Source organism: Castanea sativa, chromosome 2 (assembly GCF_040712315.1).
Source record: "Castanea sativa cultivar Marrone di Chiusa Pesio chromosome 2, ASM4071231v1".
NCBI classification, from domain to species: Eukaryota; Viridiplantae; Streptophyta; class Magnoliopsida; order Fagales; family Fagaceae; genus Castanea; species Castanea sativa.
The window spans coordinates 12,145,086-12,162,728 of NC_134014.1; the positions used below are offsets into that span (position 1 = coordinate 12,145,086).

At 32.5% G+C, this 17,643-nt stretch overlaps 2 protein-coding genes across 3 annotated transcripts; both read right to left on the reverse strand.

Moving 5' to 3' along the window:
• Nucleotides 1–2,211: 2,211 nt before the first annotated feature.
• On the reverse strand, nt 2,212–7,911 carry LOC142623592 (uncharacterized). 2 transcript variants are annotated; one of them, XM_075797031.1, is made up of 7 exons: nt 7,571–7,911; nt 7,259–7,324; nt 3,547–3,609; nt 3,394–3,441; nt 3,228–3,290; nt 2,903–2,965; nt 2,212–2,387 (listed from the first exon to the last, which is right to left on the reverse strand). In XM_075797031.1, exons 2-7 carry the CDS (start codon nt 7,307–7,309, stop codon nt 2,379–2,381), a joined length of 297 nt encoding a protein of 98 aa, XP_075653146.1. In that variant the 5' UTR covers nt 7,310–7,324; nt 7,571–7,911; the 3' UTR covers nt 2,212–2,378. The 2 variants fall into 2 exon arrangements, with proteins under 2 accessions (XP_075653146.1, XP_075653147.1); XM_075797032.1 differs by lacking the exon at nt 7,571–7,911 and adding an exon at nt 7,412–7,480.
• Nucleotides 7,912–9,995: 2,084 nt separating this feature from the next.
• LOC142624206 (beta-D-xylosidase 1) lies at nt 9,996–16,995 on the reverse strand. Its single transcript, XM_075797745.1, has 7 exons — nt 16,522–16,995; nt 14,185–14,466; nt 13,126–13,295; nt 12,862–12,959; nt 12,289–12,639; nt 11,258–11,671; nt 9,996–10,994 (listed from the first exon to the last, which is right to left on the reverse strand). Exons 1-7 carry the CDS (start codon nt 16,954–16,956, stop codon nt 10,405–10,407), a joined length of 2,340 nt encoding a protein of 779 aa, XP_075653860.1. The 5' UTR covers nt 16,957–16,995; the 3' UTR covers nt 9,996–10,404.
• Nucleotides 16,996–17,643: the final 648 nt, after the last annotated feature.

The window sequence follows — 17,643 nt, forward strand, 5'->3', positions numbered from 1 at the left end:
TTTACAGTATTTGCTATCATTATATGTGAGCTAAAAACATTAAGTTTGTACTGATAAGGCTTGGAGGCCCAAAAGATTCAAAGTTGTGTAATGGCATACAAGTTGAGCTTGAAGGCCCAATTTGAAATAAAGGATGTGAAAAGAGGCCCATATGATATATATACATGATTCAAATATATATAAATCTTTGTTAAAAGTAAGCCCATTATTTTGGGCCCAAAAGGCCTATCAAAAATTGAGTTAAAAAAATTCATGCAAATTCACAAATTTAGCCCAATTTGAAGCCCAAACCCACCTTCCCAACGAATCTGACCCGTTCAACCGATGACCCGAACCGCCGGGTCTGACCCATATATCAAGTCGGTTGTGGGTCACACTTTTGGTAACCCGATCCAATCGGGTCAAGTCCAGGTCAAGCCCAAACTTGACCCGACCCAACCCGTGGATAGCCCTAATGCAGACACACTAAAGAGTGTTGGGATGTGAGTTGAGAGACTCAGAAAGATGAAGATTATACCTTCAAGGTAAGGTTAATTACAACCAACTTTTTTTTTTTTTGGCTCTCGTACAATGTATCCTTAAGGCTTTCAACCAAAGATTAATCATTGTTCGCGCTGGGTGGACCCACGAAGGGGTAAAGCGCTGACTCAGGAAATTCTTTTCAAAGTGCAAGTAACCGGACTCGAATTGGGGAGCACATCCAGTCGAACTTGGTACATGCACCTTGAGACCGAGAGCTCAACCAACTCGGCCAACCCCCTGGGTTAATTACAACCAACTTTGTTATTACTACATGATGTTTTTTATGATGTGCAAGTACATTATAATTTGATTTTTAAATAATTTGTAAGAAACTTTCATTAAGATTCTTGAATGTACTCATTTTGTGGTATAATATTATAAACTATGTTGTTTTTGGTGGGGTATAAAATGTTTTTTTCAAAATTGTTTTAATTATTTTTCCGTGTTTGGAGACATAAGTAAGTAGAATAAAATATCATTAAAAGAGAGAAAAAAAAATAGGATGCATATATATTTGCAGAATGAAAAACATAAATGGCTAAGAGCATATCTAAGCATATGGTATATTGCTTGAATAAATTAAAAGTTATTTAATTATGCTTAGAAGATAGAATTTCAATATCCTTAGCATGCTATATAAGTAAAGTTTTTGCTTTTATATATAGGAAAAATTACAGAATAGATCTAAAAGAAAACTAATTAGGTTAAGAGTTCATTTTTTATTTTTAAAGGAAATTCTCATAAGCGAGAGACAATTAGACAATTAGAAAAGATGAATATGGATGAAGATGAGAATGAGAAAACGAGGGGAGAGGGGGGGGTGGAGATATTAGGAGTTTTAGAACCGGAATATATTGTTTTGAACCAAAATGGATGGTGTATTACTGAAACGTAATTAAAGACTCACTAACACTAAAAACAATGTCATTTTTTGAAATATGAATTGTCTTTTGTGAGAGACTTCGTCTTGATTTTTTGAAATGGAGAGACTTGTTTTTTATTAAATAATTAAGAACTAGTTAACTTTTTAAAAAATGACGAGATAAGTTCCTTCTACATAAATAATTAATACATCATTTATAAATCATTAGACATGAAAATTAATATGTTTTTTTTACACTGAAAATAATGTGTTAACTCCATTGAACATATGGCATTGAATTAAAAACATTTGAACATGAATACAAAGTTTCAGACATGACACGTAGCAAAAAGTCCATGTAATGGCTTTTGTATGAATAAATGAACAAAATTCTACCAAATATCTCCTGAAGTAATCATGAATCACTTATTTGTGTATCACTTTTTATAATGGTTGGCATGAATGACTCTTAGAAGGAATACAATCATTTTAAAATGAAAGTTTCACTTGAAATGTAGAGGATCATTTTTTTTTTTATGCATTTTTCATCTTTATTGGACTATGAAGTATGAGCATATGTGTAGTAGCCTTTGTGCAATTCCATGTAGCTTTTTGTTGAAAGCTCACTTGTTTATTTGTTGAAAATTGGTTAAAGTATAATTGTGACTAGAAAAACAACGTTGTGAAAAGCTATATATAAAATATAAACTAATAAGTTAAAAACAATAACTTATTGAAACGTATGTGAATATATTTTTTTTATAAGATGAAAATAATTATAATGGAAGATTGAACTGAGCACAAAGTATAAATTATGACATATAAAATTTCGCATATAATGAAAACTCTTTTATTAGGATCTAATTATTGTTCACCCTCAAAAAAAAAAGGATCTAATTATTGACATATCAAGGGTTCAGCCAATTTAATGTATGCCATTTTATGAACAAACAATTTTGTGACATCCCTCGACTTCTTTAAGCCCTGAACGGTTCTACTCTCCCTGCAACATCCACAAACGGAAGTAAATTTGTTAATATGTGAAATACCATATCCATTTTCAGCGATTAGATTTGAGAATTTAAAATTAAGAAATTTAAAAAATAATTGTTAGTATAAATTACTTTTTTTTTTTGGACAATCAACAAATAACCCCACCCTGGGACCACTCGAACCTGGGTTCATGAACCCTTCAAACATTTAACTTAAGGCTTGGGGAAGTACCAACTCGCCTAACGTGAGCGGTGGTATTAGTATAAAGTGCTTGATACAGTTTAATTACAACACATGATGATGTGAATCTTGAAGATTTTGTTCAAAGATAAACAACTGTGATATTGTAAAACTCAAACCCTCCGTAAATTTCATCAATCTAAAAAAGTTTATCATTTCATATTCCATTCTAGTCCTTTAAACAAAAAAAAAAAAAAAGAGGAATCTAAATCCTTTGTTTTCAATTTTTTTTTTTTTTAATCCAAACGAACCAATATAATATTACATCATGGAAACTAAACTCACCATGTTATCTGGACCAGATGTACAAGCAGGTCTCCTAGGGGGTAGCTGTTGGTGTGGTGTTCTCTGCAAATTGTATAAGACCATAAATCTCATGAGATACATTTAAGGTATAGAAAATGATAAAATTACTATCAAATTTACTACGAAAGACTTATAAACTGACATAGTAATAATGTATCGTGTTTAAAAATTGATGCATCAATTTGTACTTCGTACAACACTTATGTAATAAAATTTGTAATATCTCTAACATAACTCTAAAATTATGCATTACCATCAAAAAATGCATAAATGCAAGGTTGGCAGGTTATATTCTATTTTATACCTGTAGTTTTGGTCGCAAGGTCTCTACTGCAGCTGTTGATTTTTGATTTACTCCAGCACCTTGCTGTATCACATTAGAATGTAAAAATAAGCAAAGGTGCAATACAAATAGTCAAATACCTAGTATTGTAGTGAAACACTGAACAAACCTAACTGAGATCTATTACCTTGCATAATGCCCAGTCTGCAGAGTCAAAGAATGCACGTTCATGATCCTAAAACCATACAAGAAAAATTTTAATTTTGTTTAGTGCTACATTTTGGTACAAGTTAATATATTATAAAATTGTTTCATAGTGGATATTTCAGTGTTGATTTACCTTTGAAATCAATGGCTTTTTCTTTGGCACAAGCTCTCCGTACTTCTTCCCTGTGGATTTTGCCTGTGATAATACACCAAATGAAATGTTTGATGATTAGAGCCTATTTAGGCTTGTTTGTTTGAAAGATTTTATATTATTGCGAATATAAGATTCATATTAATTTAAACTTCTAACTATTTGAAATCATAAAAATTAAATCTCAAGTGTTCTGGAAGTATTAAAGAAACCAGTTTTATAGTGGATAAGACTTGATAAAAGAAAGAGGGGTGTGCATGGATCGGGTTAAGGGCATTTTTTGACCCAACCCACAATGATGAATTTAAAAAAATCCAACCCAACCCAACCCCCAACAAGAGTACAACCTAACCCAACCCACATGGATCGGGTTGAACAACTTTTTTATTACTATTATTATTAACTTGAGCCGCAAAAATATATATCCTACCGGCCACCTAAGTTAATAAATAAAATATTCATAAACTAGTATTCTAACTCGGTTATAAACAAAACATATCCAACTAAGTTGATAAACAAAATACACATGAACTAGTACCCCAACTCAATTATAAACAAATAGAAGTGGAATCGGAGAGTGGGAGTGGGAGGCAGCAAAGGGAGAAATAAGATTGTTTGGGTTTGTAAGGTAATTGAGTTTTAGATAGGAAAAGCCACATATGAGAAAACATTATTAATTATATAATATATTTCTATATATATAATTTAAATTTTAAATATATAGGCGGGTTGAGTCAGATTAGGCGGGTTTATGATTACTATGACCCACACCCAACCCGACTCACTATTAAAAAAAAATTCATAACCTAACCCAACCACTAAAAACTGACCCAACCCGACAGGTTAGGTTGAGTTGGATTGATTTTGGTGGGTTGATGGGATAACTACACACCCCTAAAAGAAATCATAACTAGTACACAACTTGGAGAGATTTTTGTTTAGTGTTATCTGTTATGCCACATATTGCACTTAACGATTATCCACTAAAAACTCACACTTTTGGCACATTCTTTTTCATGAGTCTAGCTATTTGAAAAATAATTGTGCACGCAAACTGTTTATTTTATTCATTTGTTTTAGTTCCCGTTTGGATTGAACCAACTCTACTCTACTTTCCCTCAATCCAAACGGATCTTTAGTTCCATAGACCATACAAGAGAAGAAGGTTTATTAAAGGAAATAAAAACTGGTTGAATGGTTATAAATTCAATTACAAACCAATGCCATAATAAATTTTTTTATTTATTCAGTTTTTTATTATATATAGGTATAATAAACTAAATGATTGAACTTCTGTATGGATTAGGAGACTTGTCACGGTTGAATAAATATAAAAAGAATCTTGCATAATTTAATGGTAACACAACCATAATAATGGACTACTTTTCATTACCAAACAAAAGAAGTACTATTCTATAAATTGCTCCCCCACACTATATATACCTCCATGGCAATTCGTCTCCTTAAACCACACATATAAAGGCGGCTTGTTCCTAGCCACGTGGTGCAAGGATCAGCCACATGCCAAAGAAATTTCCATACTTTGAAAGTTTGAATTGTTCCACTGAGTAAATACATTAGGCTTTTGGCATTAGTAAAGAATGCTCGACTTTGAAAAAATTGAACCTAACCTACGACTCTAATCAAGGTACTAAAACTAATTAGATCATTTCATTTTTTTTAAATACTGCCAATTGTTCTTTGGCCCAAAATGAAGAAGGTCCTATCAGCTGTCAATTTAGAAAGCTAAAGATAGTTAAAGTCTTTGGTCATTCATTTTGATTTTGACTAGTAATGGAATGTGGATAATTCATCATTAAAAGTTGGGTGAAACTTTTTTCCTAATTTTGAGGAATTCAAAAACCAGCAACAAGTTTTGGCAATTTGAAAAAAATTTATGAGTGACAACATTGGACATGCTCAAAGATTTTAGACTCGGAGTTTGGCATTCAACAAACTCCATAGTGATTATTGATAAAAAGTCAAGTAAATCAAAAGGCAAAGGTGGGTTTTTCTTTTCTTTCCTTTTACTCAAATCAAAAACATAGAAGAAAACAAAAAAACAAAAAACAAAAAACAAAACTCTAAGCACGAAAGAGAGTTGAGCCAAAGGCTCCCTTAACAATCAGTCATATAGTAGAATTTATTATTATTATTATTGTTATTATTGTCTTTAAAAGATAAAATCAATTAGCATGCTTTGACTAATAAAGTTACGTGATTGAATTTAACTTAAAACTTAAAAAGGAATCGATAAAGAATTGTACCTAAAACGCCTTTAGGTTAGCGGAAGAAACAGTAACGTTAAGGTGAGTGGGGTTACATACTTACATGGTTTTTTTTTTTTTTTTTTTTTGATAGGAACATACTTACATGTTACAAGTTACAAAAACAAAATCGGCCACGTTTTGTAACGTTAACGTAAGCGTTTTATAAGGCTTATCTTAGACTTAGAGTCATGTCCAATTAGCAATGACAAAAGAAAAGTCCACGTGAATAAGTTGACAGCCTAACAACCAGTTACAATTGGCAAATTGGGTTTTGATATTTTGCGTTTGAGTCTTCAGAGATAGAGATAGAGAGAGGTATCTGTATATACTATATACTATATACTATAATATATTATTATGTAGCATCCTACATTCTGCCGACAAATCAAACAGAGTATCCAAGCAAGCATGTACCACTTTAAATGTATAAAACACCAAAACAATACCCATATCATTTCTTCATTTTCTTGGGTTCTATTGTTAACCGTTTGATGTGGAGCCCATTTGATATGCCATAACAACAAAGCAGGCCTCATATCATTTATCCTTCTTCGATTTGACCCCATAAGTATCTCTCTTCTTTTCTTCTTAATATTTTTTGGGTTTAAGTTTAAACCCAAAAAAAAAAATTCATGACTCTTCTTTCTAGGCCAATTCATATACACCATCATTGATGAACATAATTAACACAGAGAGAGATAAGTTCATAAAAAAATAAATAAATAAATAAAAACACAGAGATAAATTACAGTAACATTTGAAGTTTTTAACACCCCCTCCTCCCGAGGTAAAACGTAATGAAATTAATAAATGAAATTGAAAAGAGCTGTTATTTTCACTTTTAGGAATGATGTTTTAGTACATTAGTACCACGATCCCACGTGGTGGGCTCAACTCCTATCCTATGAACCCTTTTTTTTTTTTTTTTTTTGAGACACAACTCTTATGAACCTAAGAGCGTAAAAAAATCAGCGTTCTGAATGAAATTAACACAAACTGTGGAATGAAAAGCCAGCCAAGATTTAGGTACACTTCATTAAGTGCAATATTTTATGTTTTTTAATTAAATTCAAACACATTCTTCAAAAATAAGCCGAGAAAACTAATATAAAAGATACAATATCTAAAAATAACTCTTCTTAGATTTCATCTACAGGCAAATACGAAATCAATGTAAAAAGTTATCGTGTGGGTGAACGTAATAATTAGGAGAGTTAGGATGTGCCATCTACAATTCAAATATAGATGCTCATGTCAAAGAGGTAGACTGGTCCTGAAATTAAAGTTCGAGATTGATGGGGGTTAGGTTGCTTAACACCAACAACAGCAAGAAGTTTTATGGGTTTGGACTTGTTTTGAACAACACATTCTCTAGTCTTTGTTTTATAAGAAAGTTTATCACAACAAGATTATGAACAGCGTACCTCACGGTCTTGGGAAGCAAAATGTTCTTCACCTCTATCGCAATCTGCCATCTTTCTCAGCCCCTCCTGTTAAGACAACACACAAGAATTTAGTCATGGAAAAGAAATAGAAACAGACATTAGGTTCCTACCAATATAATGTAACCAGAAAACCTTAAGATTTAGTGTTTCAAAGAGTAGAGAAAGAGGCCTCTAAGGCAGTGGCTTTCACAGGGTATACATTTTTGAAAATGGGTAGTGAGGTAAACCCAATTATATACAAAAAAGAAAGCAAAAGTGAGAAAAAGCAAAAAAAAGAAAAGGAGGCATTACCTTGCAGAAGGAGAAAGGAAGGAGATGCAAAGAGGAAGAGAGACAAAAAGTGTGAGACAAATGAAAAGAGAGAGAGAGAGAGAGGTGTGATGAAAAACGAGGAGGGGGGTGGGGGGGTGTTTGAGTGAGAAGGTAAGGTAAAGAATATGTGAATGAATGTAGATTGTAGATTGTAGTTTGTAGAAGATTGGATATGTGATGGGAGAGGGTAAGAGATAAATCAAAGAGTGAAAGACTATATAGAAAGTTAAATAAAATTTGGAAATAAAAATCTTATCTAATTCTACCCATATAGTATATATGTATATGATGGTGGTGGGTGAGAGTTGAGACTTGAGAATGAGGTTTAAGGGTGGTGGACTACTACTTATTGGGTAGGAGACTAAAATTATCCCAACAAACAAACAAATATTATTAATTTATTAATACACAAAAGCAAATAATTTTAAAACAAATATTAATTGAAGGAATGCAAGATTTTTGGGTTTTTGGCTTTGTGCCGTTAGAATATCACCATCGTTTTGGCCATTTAAAACTTAAAACCCAGGCCGTGCATTTTGTCACGTGTAAAGCACCCTCTCTTACCGACACCTCCCATTCATACAATTGAAAATATATTTGGATTATATTTTTGAGATTAGTAACGCATTAATTTGTAAGTGAAAAATGCTAAACATGTTGCAAATTTTCCTATGTAATCTTTACTAGTTGATCTAACAATGAATATAATTGGTGATTTTTAAAAAAAAATAGTAAATAAACGTCTATTTATTTTCTCCGATTGATGACACACCAATTAGAGCATGCAATAAAATTTGTGGTATCCTTAATATTAGTCTTTTATAATTTGTGATACATTAATTTGTAAAGGTTAAATAGTAAATTTATAATATTTCTAACATTACTCAATTTGTAATATCTCTAACATTACGCATTTAATATTCCCCTCACCCTCACACAAACATGTGTGCTTTTGTCAAAAAGAGACTTTTTTATTTATTTATTTTTGAGTAATTAGTCAATTAATATTATGATAATATGATATGTAATAGTGGTTGTATTCATTTGGTTGAAGAACTAATTTTAATAAAGGGTCTTGATCCCATGAGGGTGACATAACCTCAAGAATTGTAGGTTGCAAACTCAACTACTTAAACTGAAATCATTAGTAATTGTCGGTCACTTGTTCGTCTTTGGCCTTATACACACCAGCCATCAAAAAATTTTAATTTTTTTAAAAAAAGAAGGTTTAAAGTCTAGTAATCAAAAGTATACTCAATTATTAGAATATATAAATGAAAATTTTAAATCCTTAAAAAAAATTGACCAGAAAAATTATAGTAGTATATATGTGTCCAACTTAACAACCTAAGATATTGATTGTATTTTAATGTTATTAATTACATCTAACCGTCTAGTGAAATATATATTTATTCATTTATATTAATTTATTGTGATAGATAAGTCAAAACCATCAAAACCAATGACGTTTGAACTTGTGGAAAATCGAACGTTTCAAAAATGCCACTTAATTAGTATATGGTCAAGTTAATGACTTTTTATATTTAGATATTTGCCTGAATTCAGATTAAACTCTAATAAAGTTATGTTTCTCGAAAAAAAAAAAACTCTAATAATTTAATGAGTTGTTTTTAATGATATGGCAGATTTTTTGTTTGATTGGATGATATGGCAGATTTCGATTGGTCAAAGTGCAAGAATTGGATATTAAAAGATTGCAGGGGATTTGGTCCCCACTATCTATTATTGTGAAACGCTGGTTTGTTTGTTTATTTATTTATGGGTAAACTACGTATTTGGTCTCTATCTTATACATCATATTTCAATTTGATCCCCAACCTTTCAATTGTGTCAATTTAATCCCTAACCTTTTAGTACTATGTCAATTTAGTCCCTATAGTTATCTTTTGGATGAAAATTGATGACGTGTCTAATGGCCAAATTAAAAAATTAGTTTCCGTTGATATGACAATAAACTAAAGTTTTATTTTGGCCGTTTGTCATGTAAGCAATTTTCATCTAATATATAATGGCAAGGACTAAATTGACATAACATTAAAAGGTTAGGGACCAAATTGACACAATTAAAAGGTTAAGGACCAAATTAAAATATGGTATAAAGGTTAGAGACTAAATATGTAGTTTACCCTTTATTTATTTATTACTATTTTTTTGGAAAGATGCAAAGCTGGTTTTTGACGTTGGATAAGTTTTTTCAAAGCCTTTCAATTGCAATAGAGATACTTTGTTTAACCATTAAGATTTTATCTTAGATTTGATAATGTATAGAATGTTATATAATTTTTTTTTAAATAGCTATTTATCGTTAAAAACTTTAACAAATTAAATTATTAGAGAGTCAAATAAGATCTCAATTCAATTCATTACATTTTGAAATCCTAAATTCCAATTAAAGATTTTAATATTCAAATATTTCAAACACTTTGGTTTACATGTAATAATGATACAAACAAGGAATCACAAGATCAATACATCTATGTTCCAAATCTCCCTTGAACAGTAAGAAATACAAATCCAAACTCTGAAAATGTTTCAATCTTTCTCTTTCTTTTTTCTTCTTTTTACACTTGGAATGGATTGAGACTTGACTTTTATAATAGAACAATTACAATTCCAAATACCGTTCTGTTCTTTCTCATTCTATTTATAATCTTACAATATTATGTCCACTTTTGGACCAATATTGTTTTTTCTTTTCCTTAATGGTTTAATGGGAAAGGAATTAGAGGAACAAATATATATAGGGTCATCGAGCTTTGATGTGATCACCATACTATGATGACTGTTTAGACTTAATTTCTTGTTGATAATTGGACTGAGATTGAATGTTTGTAGTCTCCAATTTGAAGTTTATGATTACCCATTGGAATTCTTCGAGTTCCAAAATTGTCAACCACACTGAGATGCTTGCACACTTGAATACCAAACCACACCCTTTGCTTAGACCCAGCTGGTACATGGACTTTTTGAAAGCCCACTAACTGCTTGTTCGCGGACCATCTACCAGATGGTGGGGTTGAAAATACAAGTAGAGTATGAGTCCCATGCATAGTTCCAGTATTTTCTACATCAATGTGAAAACCTAGTGTGAGTTCTTTGCAATTGGTGTGCTTGGCCTTGATCCCATTGCGTAAAATGGTTGAGTTTATCGGGACATTGAATTTGGTAAGGGTTACTGAAACCTCTTTTGGAGCTTCGAGTAATTTGTGGTTAAATGAGGTGTAGCTCAAACCTTGCCCAAAAGAAAACACTGTTGGGCCCTTGTAGAATCTGTAGGTTCTTCCAGGATAGCCATTTGAGTGGTCTGCTCTCATTGCCATGTTTGTCATTGCCACCTTTTCTACAAAGTCCTGTGGGTACCATGTCATAGGTAGCTTTCCTCCTAAAGAACAAAACATAATGAGAGCATCATTATAAGCCTTTTGTGTTCACAATAAGTTTAGTTAGTATAACAACAATGGTATTAATGCGTGGGTCAATATGAAAGTGATGTTATTCCAATCAAAACACTTTTATATATAACTGGTTGATTGGAATATAACAACACTTTTATATGGTTCATTATTAATACAACTTTTATTACACGTCAATCATAACAAAACAAAACGTGTCAAATAGTTGTGAAAAAAATAATATCTTCCCTACCTGGATTTGTTGTACCAAACAAAACATCAGCAATGGCAGTTCCTCCAGCCTGACCAGGATAGCCAGCCCAAATTATGGCACTGATTCTTGGATCATTCTTAGCAAAGGACACATCAATAGGGCCACCACTCATTAACACCAACACAGTGGGTCCTTTAGAGGCCTTGGCAACCCTTGCAACAAGCTCTTGTTGGTGTCCCGGTAAGAGTAGCCCTACCCTGTCTAAGGCTTCTGCCTCTATGCTTTGGTCAAGCCCCATTACCAAAACAGTTGCATCGGCTTTCCTGGCTGCAGCCTCTGCGGCTCCAAATTGTTGGTTCCCTTTGCAGGCAACCCCTGCGCACCCAGCTTGGTGAATGGTCTTAGCATATCTCCCTATGCCCTGTAGTGGTGTTGTGTAACCACAAGGAATACCTACAACAAATATGCATCATTTTATTGTTCTTTTTTTTTTTTTTTGACTAAATTGCAAATTAAACCTTTTTCACTTTAACTTGTTTTCAATCTTGTACTTTGAATTTCATTTCAACTTATTAACTTTAATATATTTTCAATTTAGTTCTTCCATCTAAATTTGTCCAATTTCATTGTTAGTTTTAGCATTTTTTACTAGTTTTGGTGGACTTAATGGTGTGGATTGGACCAAGAGACTACATTGGAAACCAATAGAAGTTCAATGACTTAAATGGGGGAAAAAATAAAACTTAAAACACTCAATATAAAACATGTCAAAATTGGAAGTGCAGTTTTTGTAAAAAACATCAATCAACCAAAAAAGACCATAAATCAGATTGAATAAAATTGGCCATCATTTAAACATAGCCATAATGGGTCCTAATTAATTCAATGTGATAAAGTTTCTAGTTATCAAATAAATTAATTTTCTATATGGTCGAATCTTTTTTACACCAAAATAAAATTCATTGGTATTTTGACATGATAATAAAAATAATTCTTATTATAAAGAAGATACCATAAATTTTAAAGATACTATTGTATTTATCACCCAAAATATAAACTAAAAGACTTACCCGCATAATTTCCAATCATTGTAACTGTAACATCAGAATTGGGCCCAATGACTGCTACAGTCCGGTGACGCCTGGTGGATAATGGCAGTGAAGACTTGCGATTTTTAAGCAAAACAATGCCTTGTCGAGCAGCCTCAAGGGCTAACTCTTGGTGGGCCGGGGTGCAAACATCTCTTGGGCCCAGATGGCCATAAGGCTGCGCTGATGGCTCACCATCAAACATGCCCAGCCTCATCTGGACTGTAATTGTGTTTGTTAATGCATTGTTCACGTCAAACTCGTTTAGCAAGCCTTTACTTATGGCCCCTTGTGTGTGCACTGCCAAGAATGGTCCACAGTCCAAATCCAACCCTGTAACATTACATTTTTTTTTTTAAATAGTCCTTTTGTTAAATTATAATTTCAAGTTTCTCAAAAAAAAAATTCAAGTTTAAGACTTGTAACAAATTATATCTACAGTTTCGCAGGTTTTAAATCAAACCCTAAACTCTTTAAATTGAATCAATTTAAACCATGAACTTTTTGGATTGATTTGAGAGTTACACAATTAAGATATAACACTAGGATTCTAACCTGCTTTGATAGTTTCTGCAGCTGCTTCTTCGGGTGTTCTCGTGTAGTGTTGGTTGTCAAACAAAACCCCTACAGAGTCACAATCCGAGACAATGTACCTGATTGGGCCCAACCAAAAAAGAATCAATAATTGAATAGAACTATCATTCATAGATTTTCTCTGAGAAATGTGTTGTATATATTAGATGCATTAAATAATTATTTTACAAATTGAGATTCTTTAAATTGCCACGGTCAATATCCACTGTGATGGCCAGTGCTTACCCACTTAAACCCCATGATCCACGAATAGTATTTTTAAGTAGATTAGAATCAGCACAAGTGGGCTTTCCGTTGACTTGATTGTATGAGCACATAACACTGGCAACTCTTCCTTGCAACACACAGGATTTGAATGGCACATTGTAGGTGTCTGCCAAGTCCTGCGGACTGACCTACACACATCAAAATGAACTAATTTCAAAGGCTGCCATACACATTTAGGTTAACTTTATCCTATATCCTCATTGGATTTGAACTGTTTAACCATATGATATGCCACTGTCCCAGCTAAACTACATGTGACACATTTTGGACAGCTAAAGAAAACGACTTGCTATTATTGGACCACAGCTTATTTTTGCCATTGAATGGTCCCTGCTAGTTGTTGTTGATGTGATGTCTAAACTCCCTAATTATTTGGCTAAACTACGGTTTTTATTGCTGTATGTTCTGTGTAAGCAAATGTAGGTGTGATTCCAAATTCTAACACAATTATCGATATTTCTAGCTTATATATAATGTCTTCTTTTAACTACAAAGCCAAAGTCAATTATTTTAAGTTCAAATGTTACATCCTCTTATAGAGAATGGGTTTTGCGTTTAAAACCTACTAAGTATGTGTTACTTACTAAAAAGGCAAGAATGATTAAATTGTATATTAGGTAATCAATATTTGACCTGTATTTCAACATCGTATACTTTAACTTTCGAAAATGTTTTTACTGTCGTCTAATGAATAGAAAAGTGATGGTGTCACAAATAAAATTTTTAAAATTGAGATCTCTTTGACAATGTAGAGCCCATAATATAGATTTTCGTTTGTCGTATCAAAATTTACCATCCATTAGATAATTATAAGATCATTTGAAATAGTTTTGAAAATATAAGAATTAAAGTCAAACAGTAAAAAAACATTTTTGAAATAAATGTCAAATGTTAAACCAAATATGCATTTAATCAACAAGAATTGTTAGCTACAGGGGTCAGGGGGTACCACAAGATACTTGATTTTCCTATGATAAAAATGCATTTTGCATTTAAGGGCAGTTGAAATTAGCTTACTTTTGCATTGAAATGAAACCGATCGACCCCTTTCCAATTATCAATATCGTAGGCCGTGTAATGTTTGCAACATGCAGCAACCTTAAGCCTGTTCCCTTTTGCATAACCTTGAAGTCCCTTGACATATCTGGCAGCATATTTTCCGGCTACAATGGGGTCTTCGCCGGGAGTCTCTTGCCCCCGACCCCATCGAGGGTCTCTTAATATGTTCACATTTGGGCTCCAATATGTCAAACCAGCTGTTCCTCCATTGTACATTGCTCTAGCTTCATCAGACACTACCTGCACAGCAACTATGTTATCAATGTATATAATTGAGCTTCTAATTAGTATGCATAATTGAGCATCTAAAAATCCTTCATCATACTCAAAGTCAAGTATACTAGCCTAGTGAGCTAGCATAGGATTCTATCACTCACAATTCGTACAACCTCTCATAAACAACTACAAGTTTTAATTTTCCTTGGTCCCAAACAACCTTTCACTTTCACTCTAACTTTTGTTCCCAATTAACTTTCAAAAGAAAAGAAAAATTACAGTCATACAGTCACTGAAAATATCAAATGCCAGAGGCCCTGAAGTATATTTCTCGCTTTACATAGAAATGGGACTTTTTAAGTTTCAATTTTTAACCATAATAGATTATGGTACCTACAAATTTCCATAATGTACTTTCACTTTTCAACCTTCTACCCCTTAACTTTTTTTTCATCTACTGCTAACAAAGTATTTCCCGAATTGGACATATGTAGCAGTAGCATATCTTCTACAGTAATGAATGCTATTTTTCACCACAAAGAAATTTCGTTAAACTTGTACTTTATTTTTTTTCAACATTTTTACTCATAAGTCTTTGTTTTCACCTTCAATTTTGAGAAAATATCTCCTGTATCAAACATATACAACATACCTCTAATAACATGTGAATGCATAAAGTAATTATCACTACAAGTTCAACTTAGACAAAGACATCAAACGGTCCTATAAGGTTATAATTTCATGAGTTATGAGTATATAAAGTAGGTTACAGTTTTCATATATACCAATCCGTGATCTCAATAACTAGGGAGGTCCCATCTCCACTGTAATGTCACTTTGACTATACCAGCTTCAGCAATTCAATTCATCAGCTATTGATCGCATATACATTATTGTTGTTATTATTATTAGTCGAAGCTGCAATAATTAGCTAGAATGCTTTTTTAAAAGAACAGTGAACCTTGTACAATTGCTCTAGAAAAAAAAAATTTTTAAAAGGACTCCTGTTGAATAATGTTAGTTTCAATTATCACTTGTTGACAATATCAAAGATTACCTTGCAATGTAATCCAAGGACAACAACCACCATTAAATTTGTACATCTTGTTATTAGTTGTTAATGTCATTGATGGCTGCTATATGTGTCATTTTTGAAAGCAGATCATGAAACTTACAGCTACTTGCATTTGGTAGAAGTGTCTTTTTCATGTGTATTATCAATTCGTTTTTTTTTTTTTCCTGATTGAAACATATACTTGTTTTATTTATTTTCAAATGTGGACAATTAACCTTTTCCTCTTTTATATATATATTATAGTTCTCCAATTATCAAGCAAATAAAATATATTATTCAGCATACTTTGCATGATTTTTAATCTTTGTCTCACATGTGACTGTAACTAAGGGTCAAAAGTGCGGACCATATGCTGCCTCTACCACCATTTATATATATATATATATATATATATATATTTTAATACCTTTTGATGGGTCTAATCCATCCAAAGTAGTGCCTTTTTTTTTTTTAATCACTCAAAAAAATTTAAATATTTTTGGATAAATGATAAAATAGTACCAAAAACGAAATTCACTGCCAAAAAAACAGAAGTACTTTTTGTTTTCTTTTATCATAAAAAAACAAAACAAAATTATGGTAGCCAATTAAATAGAGGTTTTCCTTGTTTTCCTTTTTCCTTTAATAACTTGAGAATAACCTATTCTTAATGGTTCATAAGAATATAACAGTGCATGTTAAAGGTTAATGACCTCAAACATCTAGAGGAACACATGGTCTAACATCTCTTTCATATTATCATTAACATAACTTTTTCACTCGAATTATAATTTATAATCTCTTAGAAGATATTTCACTCACATGTTTTATACTACACTTCTATCCCACATAAAAATAGATATTACATCTGGACTTACATATGAGATTCTCTTTTGTGTGCAAGGAATGTATACCAATAATTTTACTTGTATTCTTATGATTTCTTTTCATATAAAAAACACACGCATACAAGAGAGAAGGAACGAGGTTTACGTAATAGAATAAGATGATAGAAAAATCCTTACCGCTCCGATTGCCTCCCAAAGCGACTCATTGAAAGAAGCAGCGGTTGTGATGACTTGAGGGAAACTAGTAGCACCAGGAAAGGCCCCACCAAACTTAACACCAGGACCCACATTGGAGACACCATGGAGAGCCTCGGACCACCACTCGTAGCCTTGAATGCCAAGCCTAGGCACAGCCGCAGCATTATTCACAAGCAGCCTTATCTTCTCTTGCAATGTCAAACGTCCGATCAAGTCCCTCACTCTCACATGTATTGGCAACGTTGCTTTACAGAACCTGAGGTTTCTCGTCAGCCCATTTTTGGGGTCACATGCGAACGGTGAACGAGCTTCAATGACACCAAATGAAACGCATAGTACCGATAAGAAGACAATGACAAGAGAAAAGGGTGTTTTGTGACAATGGGGCTTATTGTTTTTTTTGTTATAAGCCATATGGGAAGTCTAGAGAGATGGGCTTGGTTTGTGAGTCTTACATAGGAGTTTGTATATATAGGAAAGGGTTGCGCTTAGAGTGTGGTAACGAAATGAGGCAATAGTTTCATGATTGGCTTTCCACGTAGGTGATTGTTATAAGGAATTATCAAAATGGAAAGAGTGTGATGAGTGGTTGAGTATTTATCAGTGAGTGAGTACTACACGCAGCTAGTTATTAAACAACAATAAGGAAGTCACTTAGACTAGTAAACAAGTACACATTAGCCATAACCTTTAGCAAAAATTAATAAAGAAAATATCAATGCTAGGACAATTATTTTTCACAATATGTTTTTTCATAATTTGTTAAACTTAACATCCCTTGTATGAGTTTTGTTCATGCATTAACGGTTGTGAAGAAAAAAATTGTGAAAAATTTTATGTCGTTAGAACTATTATTATAAAGGAAAGATTTAGATTAGCCAAAAAGTGTTCAAAGGTTTTAGAATGTGGCTCACGGGCGAGAGAATCTCATGGGTGACAAAATATTCATGTTAGCCGCACTCTTGAAAGACTTCTAAAGTTGCTTCTTTCTTACACTATTATAATTATAATATAATTAAAGGTTTCGCTTAATGTTGAAGTTAGAATATAAAAAAAATGATAAGAATTAAATTTGCTAACTAAAATGTACACAACAACCAG

Excerpts from the sequence above, each read along its gene's own strand:
- LOC142623592 (XM_075797031.1), bottom strand. The coding sequence starts at position 7,309 with ATGGCAGATTGCGATAGAGGTGAAGAACATTTTGCTTCCCAAGACCGT. Across the intron at positions 3,610-7,258 it reads TTGCTTCCCAAGACCGTGAG|GCAAAATCCACAGGGAAGAA; the intron begins GTACGCTGTTCA and ends GTATTATCACAG. Across the intron at positions 3,291-3,393 it reads CAGACTGGGCATTATGCAAG|CAAGGTGCTGGAGTAAATCA; the intron begins GTAATAGATCTC and ends AATGTGATACAG.
- LOC142624206 (XM_075797745.1), bottom strand. The coding sequence starts at position 16,956 with ATGGCTTATAACAAAAAAAACAATAAGCCCCATTGTCACAAAACACCC. Across the intron at positions 13,296-14,184 it reads GGTTTCATTTCAATGCAAAA|GTCAGTCCGCAGGACTTGGC; the intron begins GTAAGCTAATTT and ends TGATGTGTGTAG. Across the intron at positions 10,995-11,257 it reads GTTTGGTACAACAAATCCAG|GAGGAAAGCTACCTATGACA; the intron begins GTAGGGAAGATA and ends TTTGTTCTTTAG.